General features: G+C 56.4%; 1 protein-coding gene across 1 annotated transcript; it reads right to left on the bottom strand.

The window, feature by feature from the left end:
• Positions 1-347: 347 nt before the first annotated feature.
• Positions 348-14,375, bottom strand: CNKSR1 (connector enhancer of kinase suppressor of Ras 1). Its single transcript, XM_038758230.1, has 20 exons — positions 14,309-14,375; positions 12,142-12,299; positions 11,712-11,896; positions 10,246-10,330; positions 9,448-9,489; positions 8,489-8,563; positions 7,678-7,749; positions 6,943-7,542; positions 6,811-6,845; positions 6,626-6,681; positions 6,258-6,331; positions 5,797-5,827; positions 5,433-5,605; positions 4,118-4,191; positions 3,897-3,968; positions 3,690-3,763; positions 3,340-3,401; positions 3,112-3,241; positions 2,421-2,602; positions 348-1,064 (listed from the first exon to the last, which is right to left on the bottom strand). Exons 1-20 carry the CDS (start codon positions 14,358-14,360, stop codon positions 885-887), a joined length of 2,412 nt encoding a protein of 803 aa, XP_038614158.1. The 5' UTR covers positions 14,361-14,375; the 3' UTR covers positions 348-884.
• Positions 14,376-15,300: the final 925 nt, after the last annotated feature.

Below are 15,300 nucleotides of genomic sequence, written 5' to 3'. Positions count from 1 at the left end.
TCATCTCCGGCAAACCAGGTTTTGGTCACGTGGGGTGGGAGTGGGGAGGCTGGCTGGACCCAACACCTCAGCACTCCCCTCTCTCAGTTCCTCCCCTCAGTCCCACCTTCCTCCCCTCCCTGACGTCCCTGAAATGACATCAAAATGTACCACGGCCAAGTGCCTGAGCCTGGGTTTTTATTGCAAGAGTCCCGTCTCCTCTACCGAGGTCTCTCCTCCTCGGGTCCCCTCCCCTCTGGGCCAGGATGCATCCCTGGGTGTCAGCTCAGAGAGCCATGGCCACTGGAGGCTGTGACGGGGGAGGGTGAAATGCGCCGTTGGAGGGGCCGCCAGTGATGGCATGCACGTTGGGGTCCAAGACCCCCTCTAACCCCCTACCGTCACTGCAGCAATAATCCCGGGAGACACAGTTGACCCTGACCTGCTTTCCGGTCCCCACGGGAAGGGAGGCGGGACAGAGTCAAGCCCAGGGCCAGACAGGGGTGCCCAGGGTGGGGCTGGGGAGAAGGGGCCATGGGGGAAGTAAGCGTGTAACAAGTACCCAAATTATTATTAGAGGGGAGGAGGGGGAAGCTTCCCGAGCGATCCTGGCAAGCCCGGGCCACCCCCTGACTGCAGGCAGTGGGCAGCGGGGCGGGGGCGGGCTGGTCCAGTTCACCCCGGCAGGCCTGCCCCCAGCCCCGGCCTCTGAGGGAGGCGGAGGAGGGAAGCCGAGATCATCTGGACCTCCTGCTCCTGAAGGATGGCCCTCCTGCCCCTACGAAGGTCACCCCGACCACCGAGGACCGCGGGCCACCCCGAGGACCAAGAACGTCCAATGCCACAGGGCCCGGCTGCCCTCGGCGGGGGCCGCGGATCAGCACTACCGGCCGGGCCCCCGGCGGTCACGGGGCGGCGGGAGAGGGGTTGCTCGGGCTCCCGGCTTCTGGTCCGGCGGGGACCCAGCCCCCGGGCCCCTCGGCGTACAGTTCCTGGTGCTGCAGTTTCCAGCGGCGAAACTTCTCCCCGGTCAGGGCGGGGTCCTGCAGGACCTGGTCTAGGACCTGTAGCTCACACAGCTTGGCCTGTGGGAAGAGAGGGGAGGGAAGGGGCCGTGGCGGGACCGGAGAAGTCCCCAGCCCCCCAAACCCTGGGGTCCCTCCACGGTGCTTTGCATGTGTGTAGATGGGCTGCAGGGGGAGGAGGATGGAGGGGTCTCCCCCCCCACCCAAGGCTAAGCTCCTTGAGATCAGGGAAATACCAAGCACTTAGTAAAGTGCTCTGCACACAGTAAGCGCTCAATAAATACCACTGAATGAATGAATCTCAGGTTTCTCTCTCAGGTTCTAATCCCATTTCTGCCACTTAAATGATGGTATTTGTTAAGCGCTTACTATGTGCGAAGCACTGTTCTAAGCCCTTGGGGGGGGGACACACAAGGTGATCGGGTTGTCCCATGTGGGGCTCACAGTCTGCATCCCCACTTTACAGATGAGGGAACTGAGAAGTGACTTGCCCAAAGTCACACAGCTGACAAGTGGCGGAGTCAGGATTAGAACCCATGGCCTCTGACTCCCAATCCCGGGCTCTTTCCACTGAGCCACGCTGCTTCTCTACTTGTCTGCTGTGTGACCTTGGACAAGTCACTTCACTTCTCTGTGCCTCAGTTACCTCATCTGTAAAATGGGGATTGAGACTGTGTGCCCCACGTGGGACAACCTGATTATCTTGTATTTACCCCAGTGCTTAGAACAGTCGTTGGCACATAGTAAGCGCTTAACAAATACCATCATTATTATTATTACTATTATTATTTTCCCAAGCACTTAGTACAGTGCCATTTTCCCAGTGGGGGCTCAGTGAATACCATCACCGTCATTTCAAGCTCCCTTCCCCTATCAGCTGTGTGACTTTGGGGAAGTCACTTCTCTGTGCTTCAGTTACCTCATCTGTAAAGTGGAGATGAAGACTGTGACAACCCGATCACCTTGTATCCCCCCCGTAGGGCTTAGAACAGTGCTTCGCACATAGTAAGCGCCTAACAAATACCATCATTTAAGTGGCAGAAACAGGATCAGAACCTGAGATTCATTCATTCAATGGTAGTTATTGAGCGCTTACGCTTACTGTGTGCAGAGCACTGTACTAAGCTCTTGATCTTCTAGACTGTGAGCCCACTGCTGGGTAGGGACCATCTCTATATGTTGCCAACTTGGCTTAGTACAGTGCTCTGCACACAGTAAGCGCTCAGTAAATACGATTGAATATTTCCCTGAGAAAAGAGGTGGGAAGGAAAGGGAGGAAAAGGAAAGGGAGGGGAGAGGAGGAGGGAAGGAAGGAAGGGACAGAGAGGGAGGAGGAGTGGGGAAGGGCTGACCTCTCCCTGGCCTGGGGGTGCCCTGAGGGCGTTAGTGGCCGCCCCCGCCGGGCACCGGGCTGACCTTGAGGGTGCTCTGCAGGGCCCGCACGTGGTGGACGCGCTCGTTGACGTGGGGGTCGCGGTTTCGTCGGACGAAGGAGCTGCGGTACTGCTCGTGGGTCACCGGCTGCGGCTGCCCGATCAGCGAGACCCCGCCCTGCCGTAGGCCCTGCACCAGCGCCGCCATGGCCCCGTCGCTGCTATCTGCGGGCCACAGGGAAGTGCCACCGGCTCCGGGGGGGGCACCGGTGTCGGCGGGAGAGGGGATACAGGGAGGAGGAGGAGCACGCGCGCACACACACAAACCACCTTCCCCATCCCATCCCCGTCTAGGGATGAGATAAGCAGCGTGGCTCAATGGAAAGAGCACAGGCTTGGGAGTCAGAGGTCATGGGTTTGAATCCCAGCTCGGCCACTTGCCCAAAGTCACACAGCGGACAAGTCACTTAACATCTCTGTGCCTCAGTTCCCTCATCTGTAAAATGGGGATTAAGATTGTGAGCCCCACGTGGGACAACCTGATCACCTTATATCCTCCCCAGTGCTTAGTACAGTGCTTTGCACACAGTAAGCACTTAAATGACATCATTATTATTATTATTATTATGTGGACAGGAAAGGATCCGGGGGCGAACTCGGGATCAATGTGGGAAGAGGGAGGGGGGCCTAAGGAGAAGATAAAGCCCCGGCCCAGTCCTCCTCTACTCACTCACCGACGGACCAAGTCCGGGAAGACCCCGGGCTGCCCCGTCTCCTGTGGCCGGGCCCTGGGCTGCCCTGCGGGGTCCTGAGTGCAGGGGGGCTGTCGTCCCTGGGGAGGTGCCGGGCTCGCCCCGAGGAGGGCTGCCCAGCCACAAGGCAGGTGTGAGCCTCCCGTCCCTCCTGACGAAGCCGCCCCTGCAACACCCGCCCCCGCCGTCCCGCCCGAGGCCACCACTCACAGAATCCGCGCTGGACCTGATCTCCTCATCCGGGTCCTCGGCCTCCGTCTCGCTGTAACAGTCTGTGGGTACGAGTCGTAGGTGTGGTGGGTGGGGAGAAGCTCTAAGCGGACATTGCTTGGGGACAGCGGCCCCCTCCAGCACGGTCCAGCTTGGGGTGGGGGTGTGTTGCGATGTGGGGGGCGTCAGGGAGGAGGGGATGTTAGGAGGTGGAGAGCGTCACAGAGTGTCAGGGGCAGAGGGGGTCAAGGGATGGGGGGGGTGAGGAGCGGAGGGCGTCACGGGGCAGGGCGGTGTCACAGGGCATCCAGTGTTGGGGGGCAGGGTGAGATCCTGGGAGCAGTACCCACCTTCCTCGTTCTGGGGGGCCGCCCGGTTGGGTGCCTGATACTTGGAGATAGAGGTGACCAAGTGGCTGACCCACCTGCAGAGAGCGGGCATGGGGAAGGGAGACCGGGGGCTGTAGATGGCTCAGCGGCGGGGATCCCCCCGCCTCCACCCCCACCAAGTGGGTCTCGGCCACCCCGCTCCTCCCCCGGCTCCTGACCCTCACTCACATGCTCAGGTCATCCAGGGTGTCGGCGGCAAAGACGAACGGTTTGTACACCTCGTGGGTGAGCTGGAACACACTGCCATGGGGGGAAGATGCCCATCACTTCCCGTCCCTGCCCATAACGGTCCACCCCTGCCCCAAACCACCTCCAACACTGCCAACGGTGCCCACGCTTCCCGGATTCCCACCGTCCCCAGCCTCCTCAATCCCGCCGCTGCCACTCACTATTTCTTTTTCTGCTCCTGCCTGCTCTCTAGGCTGTAGTTGGAGACGTTGATGAGGCCCTCGGCCTTCTCATCCTGGAGAACCATGGATAATAATAATAATAATAATAATAATAATAATGGCATTTATTAAGTGCTTACTATGTGTAAAGCACTGTTCTGAGCACTGGGGAAGTTACAAAGTGATCAGGTTGTCCCACGGGGGGCTCACAGTCTTCATCCCCATCTTACAGATGAGGTAACTGAGGCTCAGAGAAGTGAAGTGACTTGCTCAAAGTCACACATCTGACAATTGGTGGAGCCGGGATTTGAACCCACGACCTCTGACTCTAAAACCCGGGCTCTTTCCACTGAGCCATGCTGCTTCTCTGCTTCTCTGGATGTGGGGGGACGAGTTGGGAGTGCAGAGAGGATCTTTAAGCACAAAACCCTTCCCAGAAAAATGAGGATCTCTCCTTCTCAGACTAGGAGCCTCATGTGGGACACTGTGTCCACCCTGATTAACTTGTATCTACCCCAGCTCTTGATACATAGTAAGTGCTTTTCTTTTTTTTAAATCGGTATCCGATTTGTACCAGGCTCTCTACTAAACGCTGGGTAGATACAGCCTAATCAAATTGGACACAGTCCATGTTCCATTTGGGGCTCACATTCTTAATCCCCATTTTACAGATGAGGTAACTGAGGCCCAGAGAAGTTACAAGAGAATTGCCCGAGGTCATACAGCAGACAAGTGGCGGAGTCAGGATTAGAACCCAGGTCCTTCTGACTCTCAGGCTCGGGCTCTATCCATGAGATCACGCTGCTTCCCTAGAGTAACAAATACCATTGCAAAGAGGGAAGCAACTACAGCCCAGGCCCAGCCCAGGCCCTAGGCAGAGCTTGTTGCCAACTTGTACTTCCCAAGCGCTTAGTACAGTGGTCTGCACACAGTAAGCACTCAATACGATTGATTGATTGACTGATTGACTGGGAAACAGCGTGACTCAGTGGAAAGAGCCCGGGGTTTTGGAGTCAGAAATTAGCGGTTCAAATCCCAGCTCTGCCGCTTGTCAGTGTGTGACCTTGGGCAAGTCACTTTCCTTCTCTATGCCTCAGTGACCTCATCTGGAAAATGGGGATGAAGACTGTAAGCCCTACGTGGGACAACCTGATCACCTTGTAACCTCCCCAGCGCTTAGAACAGTGCTTTGCACTTAGTAAGCGCTTAATAGATGCCATTATTATTATTATTATTATTATTATTCTCTGGCACTCCGCTCGCATCATCCCCCCAGTCCCTGGCATCCACTGCCCAGTCCCCCCGGTGCCCTGACCTGCGGGTGGCTGTACCAGTAGAGAGTGTGCCCCTTCAACACCACCCAGCAGCGTCGCCACTTCTGCGCCATGAAGCCCGCATGGTCTTTCTTCCGCAGCAGCCACCCGTCACAGTCGGCCCGGCCCAGGTCCCGGCAGGAGACCCGCCGGCGGCTCAGCCGCGTCGCCACCCCTGCGGCCGGGCAGACGGGGGGCTCAGGGGTGGGCCCGGGGACGCCCCGCCTCGGCCTGCGGGGCCTGTGTCGGGGGCACCGGGGCAGAGGGCTCGGGTCAAGCCCACCCATCACCTTTATTGAGCGCACGGGGGGCCCTCCCTCTCCGCAGGGAACCCCCAAAGTCACCCTCATTTAGGATCTCGCTCACCTTTGGGTTTCCTCCGACTTGAGGCTGGAGTCTGTGTGACCAAGAGATGGGAAGAGGAGGGCAGTGGTGAGGGGGAGACGAGTTTGAGGGCCAGGGAGAGCCCTGATCCCCTGGCTTGTGTCCAGGGTCCCCGGCTCTCTGGACCCCTGGACCCGTGACCCCTCAGGAAGAGCTGGGTCCCCACAGAATTATAAACGTCCGTCCCTGTCCCCCGGGAAAGACAGCAGAAGTAGGGGGAGGGCCCAGAGGTGGATACACAGATCTGGGACAAATAACCAGACAGAGGAGACTGTCTGAGATGGCCGATGGGATACCATGGGTGGAGGTTTAAAAAGGGAGGTCACCCGGGGGAAGTAGCTTTGGCTGGAGGTGCAGGGTTTGGTGAGGCTGGGTGGGTAGAAGGCAAGGGGAGGCAGGAGTGGAGGGGTTACCTCGGCGGGTGGCTTTGGCTCAGCGCCCACCTTGGCCTCTGGGTCAGGACGGTAGACTCCCGTGTCAAAGAGCCAGGCACCCGGTTCTGGAGGCGGGCTGGGGTCTGCAGAGAGAAAGCCCCCCGGGTCCCAGCCCGAGCTGCTCGGTGAGGGGGGAAGGCAACGGCCAGCCTCCCTGTTCTCAAAGTCCGTTGAGGGTCCAACTGAGCGGTCGTGGCAGGGAAGGGGAAAGGGGGGCCACCAGTTCCCGGTCTACCCTGTCCTGGGGCTGGAACGCACGAGGGGGTCAGACTGGGGGATCGGCAACCCCAGACTCCTCCACGATGCCGCGGCCCCATCCCTCCCCAGCCTAGCCTGGGCCAGCTCCCCCGGGGCAAGAGAGGGGCAGCCCCTCCTACCTGCCCCAGAGAAGATGGGATCTTCTGGTGATGGACACTGGTCGAAGATGAAGACTCTGAGGGGGCAGAGCCGGCCGGTTACTCCCGGCCTGAGGCTGTGGGGGCGGCCCGGCCTGGATCTTCTCCCTCTCCCAGGTACCCCCACTTCCCATCCCCACCCAGAGTTCTCCAGGAGGGGCAGTTACCTCGGCGTCGGCGAGGCTGGGGGGCTGACGGCAGTCTGGGAAAGAACAGAGAGAGGGGCTGGGTGAGAGTCTGGTCTCTCCCCTTCCTCCCAGCCCCGTTCCTCAGGGGTACCCGCCTCAGTGAGGACTCACCTGTGTCCCAGGACCAGGTGAAAGGGAGCAGCTGGGAGGCCCGGGGTCGGGCGAAGGGGAGCGGGCAATCAGCTCAGGAGAAGGCGAGCAGGAAGGGGGCCAGGGGAGAGGAGAAGCAGGGAGGGCAGGAAGCTCAGGGTCAGGTGAAGAGGCAGGTGGCTCAGGGCCGGGCGACAGGGAGAGGGCAGGGGACCTGGGGCTGAGAGAAGGAGAGCGGGCAGGTGGCTCACAGCTGGGTGAATGGGAGCAGAGGGGTGGTTTGGGAGAAGGGGAGCGGGCAGGTGACTCAGAGCCGGGTGAAAGGGAGTGGGTGGGCGGCTCGGGTGAAGGGGAGAGGGCAGGGGGCCCAGGGCCGGGTGAAGGGGAGCGGGCAGAGAGCACGGAGCCGGGTGAAGGGGAGCGGGCAAGCGGCTCGGGGCCGGGTGAAGGGGAGCGGGCTAGCGGTTCAGGGCCGGGTGAAGGAGAGCGGGAAGACGGTCCGGGCGAAAGGCAGCAGGCAGGCGTCTCCGGGCCTGGCACTGGGACGTTCTTCAGGAGCAGATGGGCGTGGGCCGGGTCCTCCAGCAGTTTCCACTTCAGGTTTGATTGGGTCCAGCCCACCTGGGGCCAGGGGGAGGCAAAGAGGATCAGGTGGGCCCTGGTGCAGACAAAGGGAGCTGGGTGGAAGGGGGTGGGGGAGAGGCACGATAGGGAAGCCCGACCCCACCCGGGGCACCCCCCACGAACTCCACTCACCACCACCTGCCCATTGACCTGGATGATCTCGTCACCAGGCAGGAGCTGCGACCAGTGGTCTCCAACCAGAAACTGCAGGGGAGAAAGGGATGGGGGGGGAGTGGGGGCAGCCAGGACTCTGCCTCCAGGCCTGCCCCACACCTGGCTTACGGCCTTCCCAGACTGAGCCCCCTTTTTCCTCTCCTCCTCCCCATCCCCCCCGCCCTACCTCCTTCCCCTCCCCACAGCACCTGTATATATGTTTGTACAGATTTATTTATTTTACTTGTACATATTTACTATTCTATTTATTTTGTTAATGATGTGCATCTAGCTTTATGACTATTTATTCTGATGACTTGACATCTGTCCACATGTTTTGTTGTCTGTCTCCCCCTTCTAGACTGTGAGCCCGTTGCTGGGTAGGGACTGTCTCTATGTATTGCCGACTTGTACTTCCCAAGCGCTTAGTACAGTGCTCTGCATACAGTAAGCGCTCAATCAATCAATCATATTTATTGAGCGCTTACTGTGTGCAGAGCACTGTACTAAGTGCTTGGGAAGTACAAGTTGGAATAAATAGAATAGATATGTACAAGTAAAATAAATAAATAAATAGAATGAATGAAAGTGTCAGAGGAGGGGCTTTCTCTGGAGCAGCTGAGGGGCTCGAGGGGGATTATACAGTTACTGTCCAGTCTTGCAGCGGGACAGATGGCCAGATGGCCGTGGAGGACAGAGAGAGGTGCATGCACGCGATCTGGGTGGTCTCGGCTCCTTGGTGGGGTGAGGGGAGTAGGCTCTGCGAGAGGTTGGGGTTGGAGAGTCTCACCTCAGGGCCGGTCCCAGACACGAAATGTCGGCCGCCGCTGGTGCTGTGGATCTCGATGCCCGCGCCGTGGAGACCCTGGCCCCACGCCCCAAGAGTCACGTGGAGAGATTAGGCAGAGAACCAGACCCGACTGGCTGCTTCCTATGGGTGTCTGGCCCCGCTCTGCCCTCAGGGATCTCAAAGTACCCAGGCACGTCCCTCCCCACTCGCCCCCAGGTGTGGTTCAGAAGACCCTGAGAAGCCCAGGCCCCAGCAAACGGGCTGGTGGACACCGCTTAGGAGGGCAAAGAAAGAGCATCTGGAGAGAGGGGATAATAATAATGATAATAATGATGGCATTTATTAAGTGCTTACTATGTGCAAAGCACTGTTCTAAGCGCTGGGTAGTTTACAAGGTGATCAGGTTGTCCCACGTGGGGCTCACAGTTTTAATCCTTATTTTACAGATGAGGTAACGAGGCACAGAGAAGTTAAGTGACTTGCCCAAGGTCACACAGCTGACAAGTGGCAAAGCCGGGATTTGAACCGATGACCTCTGACTCCAAAGCCCGTGCTCTTTCCATTGAGCCACGCTGCTTCGATGTCTGGGAAGGCCTCCGGGAGGAGGTGGGGTAAAGAGGGGGCCGATTTCCTGATGTTCCTCGCTTTGAGCTACGTGTCCCACTCCTCCAGGGAAGCCTCACAGCCTCCACCCTCAGCCTCCCTCCAGGGAGCTGGGCGAGGTGCCGCTAGGAGGGTCCCAGGTCTCACCAGGCAGGAGAGGGGATGTGAGGGGGTCAGTACCACAGACTGCAACTGGGCCCGCTGACACAGCAGCTCCTCGGGGCTGCAGCCCAGGATGGTGTCACAGACGGCGGCCACGTGGCTGCACTGAGGGGGAAGAGGGTCAGGAGAGGAGACCCGGCCTGCCCCCACCCCAGCCCCAAGCCCACTTCCTCCCTGCCCCGGGGGCCACGTACAATCGTCAGGATACGACTTTCCTTCTCGGCCTCTGGAGAGTCCTGGAATGGAAGAGTGAGGTGACCGGTTGCGTCGGAGGGTACCCCCAATTCCCAGTGCCCTCCCTCTCTGGGGCCTCTCCCCAACACAGCACTCAGAAAACTTTGGGAGTAGGGGAAAGGGCCCGCTCCCGGGGCTTCCACCCCTTACCACGCTCTGCCCACTGGGCCCAGACTCTCTCCTGGACCCTAAGGGGCCTGGGGCACGCTCCAGTCAAGAACTCGCGGCTTCCTCCCCCAGCCCCATTTCTGCCCCCTCGCCTGCTCCCTCCCCCGTCCCTGAGCTGATCAAAATGGACCCAGAAAGTCTCAGACCCAGGGAAAGGCCGCCAGGTCAAGCCTCAAAACCCTCCTCCTGGTTCCGGGCTCCCCCCTGCCACTGGATCAATCCCCTCTCCCGCCTTGGCCTCACAGCCCCCCCACCCCGCTCTCCACCTGCATCTGCCCCAAGGCCCCCCAACCCCTCTGACCCCGACTCCGAACCTGGGCCCAGGAGGGTCTCCTTCTCCTCCAAGCCCCTTGCCTTTCCGCCACCTGATCCCCCGGCCCAAACCCCAGCCAAAGGCGGGCTAAAATAAGAACAGCGGATGCCCTGTGCCCTGATTCAACCCTGGCCTCTCCTCCTCCTCCAGCTGGGACCCAGTCAGCAGGATTCAGGCGTTCCCCCTAGCCCACTTGGGTATCCCCCATGCCCACCCACCCCCTCTGGCCCATAGAAAAGGTCCCCCTGCCCCCTCTGCCAGTCTGGCCACCACGCACCTCTTGCAAAGTCTGTTCCAGCTGGGCACACAACCCCACTATCTCCTGGCAGGCCGAGTAGTCGTTGAGCTGAGAAAAGAGATACCTGGGCCGGGTGGGGGGGACACAAAGCGGGGGCCTCTGTAGACTATAAGCTCATCGTGGGCAAGGAATGTGTCTGTTTATTGTTATATTGTACTCTCCCAAGCGTTTAGTACAAGGCTCTGCACACAATAAGCACTCAATAAATACGACTGACTGGGTCCTGGATCCTCCTGGCTTCCTCCCTCCGCTAGGCACACAGTCCGGAACTGGGTGGGGGCAAGAGACACAAGGAGAGGAAGAGTCACAAACGCAGTCTTAGGGGAGGGGGGCGGTGAGGGTCTGGCACTCTAAGATACACAGAGATCGGATACACCCCCTTCTCCTCCTAGATTCTGAGCCCATTGTTGGGTAGGGACCGTCTCTCTATGTTGCCGACTTGTACTTCCCAAGCGCTTAGTCCAGTGCTCTGCACACAGTAAGCGCTCAATAAATACGATTGAGTGAATGAATGAATGAATACACACAGACAGAGGGACAGAGCAAGACAGACGAGCAAATGCAAAACCCAAAGGGCAGAAGCAATGAACCCCCAGCCACCCAGAACCACAGAGCAGGGGTCAGGCCCCACCTTGAGCCCGACTAAACCTAAGATCCTAAATCCTAGAAACAGGAATTGACCAAAATGTTGGGGAGAGGTGGGCCTGGAGAACCAGTGCATATCTATTCTATTTATTTTATTTTGTTAATATGTTTGGTTTTGTTCTCTGTCTCCCCCTTCCAGACTGTAAGCCCACTGTTGGGTAGGGACCATCTCTATATGTTGCCAACTTGTACTTCCCAAGCGCTTAGTACAGTGCTCTGCACACAGTAAACGCTCAATAAATACGATTGATTGATTGATTGGAGAACCAGTGGGGCTAATCTGGGAAAACCTCCTGGTGGAGGTAGAGAGTTTCTAGCATTTGGGATGAGAGAAGGCATTCCAGGTGTGGGGATGGTGAAATAGGGAAGCAGCGTGGCTCAATGGAAAGAGCCCGGGCTTTGAAGTCAGTGGTCATGGGTTCAAATCCCAGCTCCGCCAATTGTCAGCTGTTTGACTTTGGGCAAGTTACTTCACTTCTCTGCACCTCAGTTCCCTCATCTGTAAAATGGGGATTAAGACTGTGAGCCCCCTGTGGGACAACCTGATCACCTTGTAACCTTCCCAGCGCTTGGAACGGTGCTTTGCACATAGTAAGTGCTTAATAAATGCCATCATTATTATTATTATTATTAAGGAAGCAGGAGAAAGGGGATGATGGGGGAGGTGAACAGGTTTGGCCGGCCAGACCGGAGAAGAGGGCAAGGTGTCATTAGGAGGGGGCAGGTTGTCCTGCAGGGCCAGGCTGTGGTCAGGGGCCCTGAGGGGCAGTGCCCCCCACCCCATGACCCCCGCCCAGTACCTTTTGAGCCAAGAGAAGAGCTCCCACGCAGACTGCACCAGCTCGACAACACAGGAGAGAATGGCAGGCGGGAGCATGCCCACGCTGCCCTCACCGGAACTCTGAACCAGGCCCTGGAGGGCGTGGGTGACCTCCCGCAGGTGTGTGGCCAGACTCTTCAGGTTCTCCGTCTCCAGACTAGAGCTCTGAGAGGGATACAAGCCAGGATCACCCCCAGGACAGCGTCGTTCCCCGTGGCCATCGGGTGAACGAAGGGCACGGGGCAGGGCCCTCCCCGGGTTGGTTCCCAGCGGGTCCACCAAGAGGGCAGGGCTGGGTTTCTGTCTGGATCGTAGGGACCCCGAGGGCATCAGACGGGCACAGCGGAGGCAGCCACGGGGCAAAGGCCGGGTCCAGGGACCGGTTCCCCCAATCCTCGCCCGCTGCTCACCAGTGCATAGAGATGCTCCACCCCTTCCAGGATGAGTTCCTGGTGGCCGACTCGATGCACGCCAAGGGTCTCCAGGTCACGGTAGGTCAGCTGCAGCAGGGTCTGGCCCGTCAGCGGCCACTGCTCAAAGGGGTAGCCCTGCACGGACTCGTCCAGCCCTGGCGGGGACGTGCGAGGGGCAGGGGGGAGAGGGCAGAATGAATTAACACAGAGTTCCCCCAGGACAGGAGTTGCTATGGAGACTCCCACGCTGCCCCCAGAGAGCCACAGGATATTCCTTCATTCATTCAATCATATTTATTGAGTGCTTACTGTGTGCAGAGCACTGTACTAAGCGCTTGGGAAGTACAACTTGGCAACCTATACAGACGGTCCCTACCCAACAACGGGCTCGCAGTCTACAAGGGGGAGACGGACAACAAAACAAAACATGGGGACAGGTGTCAAGTCATCAGAATAAATAGAAATAAAGGTAGATGCACATCATTAACAAAATAGATAGAATAGTAAATATGTACAAGTAAAATAAATAGAGTAATAAATCTGTACAAGCATATGTACAGGGGCTGTGGGGAGGGGAAGGAGGTAGGGTGGGGGGATCATCATCATCATCATCATCATTAATCGTATTTATTGAGCGCTTACTGTGTGCAGAGCACTGTACTAAGCGCTTGGGAAGTACAAGTTGGCAACATATAGAGACAGTCCCTACCCAACAGCGGGCTCACAGTCTAAAAGGGGGAGACAGAGAACAAAACCAAACATACTAACAAAATAAAATAAATAGTATGGATATGTACAAGTAAAATAAATAAATAAATAAATAATCAGGATAGATTATTCACTCATTCAACAACGGGCTCACAGTCTAGAAAGGGGAGACAGACAACAAAACAAAACATGGAGACAGGTGAAGTCCAGCCCCACGTTCTGCCTCAGTTTCCCCACTTATAAAACAGGGCTAATGCCACCTACACCCACAAGGCAAGGACGCAGGGGTGGGCAAACCACCGCGAACTCTAGGCCACGGGGCATTGTAAAAACTCTCATTCATTCATTCATTCAATCGTATTTATTGAGCGCTTACTGTGTGCAGAGCACTGTACTAAGCGCTTGGGAAGTACAAGCTGGCAACATATAGAGACGGTCCCTACACAATAGCGGGCTCACAGTCTAGAAGGGGGAGACAGACAACAAAACGACACATATTAATAAAATAAATAGTAAGCGCTTAACAAATAGCATCATTATTATTATGTGCCAAGCACTGTTCTAAGCACTGGGGGGGAGACAAGGTCATCATCCCCCCCAGCCTTACCCCCTTCCCCTCCCCACAGCACCTGTATATATGTATGTATATATGTGTGTGTGTGTGTGTGTTTGTACATATTTATTACTCTATTGATTTATTTATTTATTTATTTTACTTGTACATATTTAATCTATTTATTTTATTTTGTTAATATGTTTTGTTGTCTGTCTCCCCCTTCTAGACTGAGCCCACTGTTGGGTAGGGGCCGTCTCTATATGTTGCCAACTTGGACTTCCCAAGCGCTTAGTCCAGTGCTCTGCACACAGTAAGCGCTCAATAAATACGACTGAATGAATGAAAATAAATAGAATAGTAAATATGTACAAGTAAAATAAATAGGGTAATAAATCTGTACAAACATACATACAGGTGCTGTGGGCAGGGGAAGGAGAGGAAAAAGGGGGCTCGGTGTGGGAAGGCCTCCTGGAGGAGGTGGGCTCTCAGTAGGGCTTTGAAGGGAGGAATTGGGGCCCATCCAGGAGGGGCCGGAGAGGTCATCATCATCATCATCAATCGTATTTATTGAGCGCTTACTGTGTGCTGAGCACTGTACTAAGCGCTTGGGAAGTACAAGCTGGCAACATCTAGAGACAGTCCCTACCCAACAGTGGGCTCACAGTCTAGAAGGGGGAGACAGAGAACAAAACCAAACATACTAACAAAATAAAATAAATAGAATAGATAGGTACAAGTAAAATAAATAACTAAATAAATAGAGTAATAAATCTGTACAAACATATATACAGGTGCTGTGGGGAAGGGAAGGAGGCGTCAGGCCCCGGTGCCCCCCACCACCTTGGGGGTCTCCCCCAGCCCGGGGTGGGGACCCCACCTTTTCTCCCCGCCCCCACCGACCTCTCAGCCACTTGGCCACCGTGCTGGGGGTCCAGCCGGACACCGCCTCCATGCCGCCCTCCGGGTTTTCCTGCTTTCCGGCCTTGGGAGGAGGAATCTGGAAGCGGGAAGTTGGGCGGGATGGAGGGGGAGGGGCCTGGAGCCTACCTGAACCCACGTGACCTCGCCCAGTCATTCATTCATTCATTCAATCGTATTTATTGAGCGCTTACTGTGTACTTCATTCAATTCATTCAATCGTATTTATTGAGCGCTTACTATGTGCAAAGCACTGTTCTAAGCGCTGGAGAGGATACAAAGTGGGGCTCACAGTCTTCACCTCCTTCCCTTCCCCACAGCACCTGTATATATGTATATATGGTTGTACATATTTATTACTCTATTTATTTATTTATTTTACTTGTACATTTCTTTCCTATTTATTTTATTTTGTTGGTATGTTTGGTTCTGTTCTCTGTCTCCCCCTTTTAGACTGTGAGCCCACTGTTGGGTAGGGACTGTCTCCATGTGTTGCCAATTTGTACTTCCCAAGCGCTTAGTACAGTGCTCTGCACATAGTAAGCGCTCAATAAATACGATTGATTGATTGATTGATTGATTCATCCCCATTTTACAGATGAGGTAATTGAGGCCCAGAGAAGTGAAGTGGCTTGCCCAAAGTCACCCAGCTGACAAGTGGCGGAGCCAGGATTTGAACCCGTGACCTCTGACTCCAAAGCCCGGGCTCTTTCCACTGAGTCACGCTGCTTTATTGAGCACTTCCTGTGAGCAGAGCACTGTACTAAGCGCTTGGAACGTACAATTTGGCAACAGAGACAGTCCCTTCTTAACAACGGGCTCACAGTCTAGAAAGAGGTCAGTCAGTCCTATTTATTGAGCGCTTATTGTGCATACAACACTGAGAAGCATAGTAGCTTAGTGGCAAGAGCCTGGGCTTGGGAGTCAGAGGTCATGGGTTCTAATCCCACCCACACCACCTGTCAGCTGGGTGG

This window comes from Tachyglossus aculeatus, chromosome 16 (assembly GCF_015852505.1).
Source record: "Tachyglossus aculeatus isolate mTacAcu1 chromosome 16, mTacAcu1.pri, whole genome shotgun sequence".
NCBI lineage: Eukaryota > Metazoa > Chordata > Mammalia > Monotremata > Tachyglossidae > Tachyglossus > Tachyglossus aculeatus.
This window is presented reverse-complemented; position numbering and strand designations above follow the sequence as displayed.

What these genes read in the sequence shown, in the direction of transcription:
- CNKSR1 (XM_038758230.1), bottom strand. Translation starts at nt 14,360, where the DNA reads ATGGAGGCGGTGTCCGGCTGGACCCCCAGCACGGTGGCCAAGTGGCTG. An exon ending in TGTCTGGGACCGGCCCTGAG is followed by an intron (nt 7,750 to 8,488) that starts GTGAGACTCTCC and finishes TCTCCCCTGCAG; the next exon opens with TTTCTGGTTGGAGACCACTG. An exon ending in ACCCTGGATGACCTGAGCAT is followed by an intron (nt 3,764 to 3,896) that starts GTGAGTGAGGGT and finishes CGCTCTCTGCAG; the next exon opens with GTGGGTCAGCCACTTGGTCA.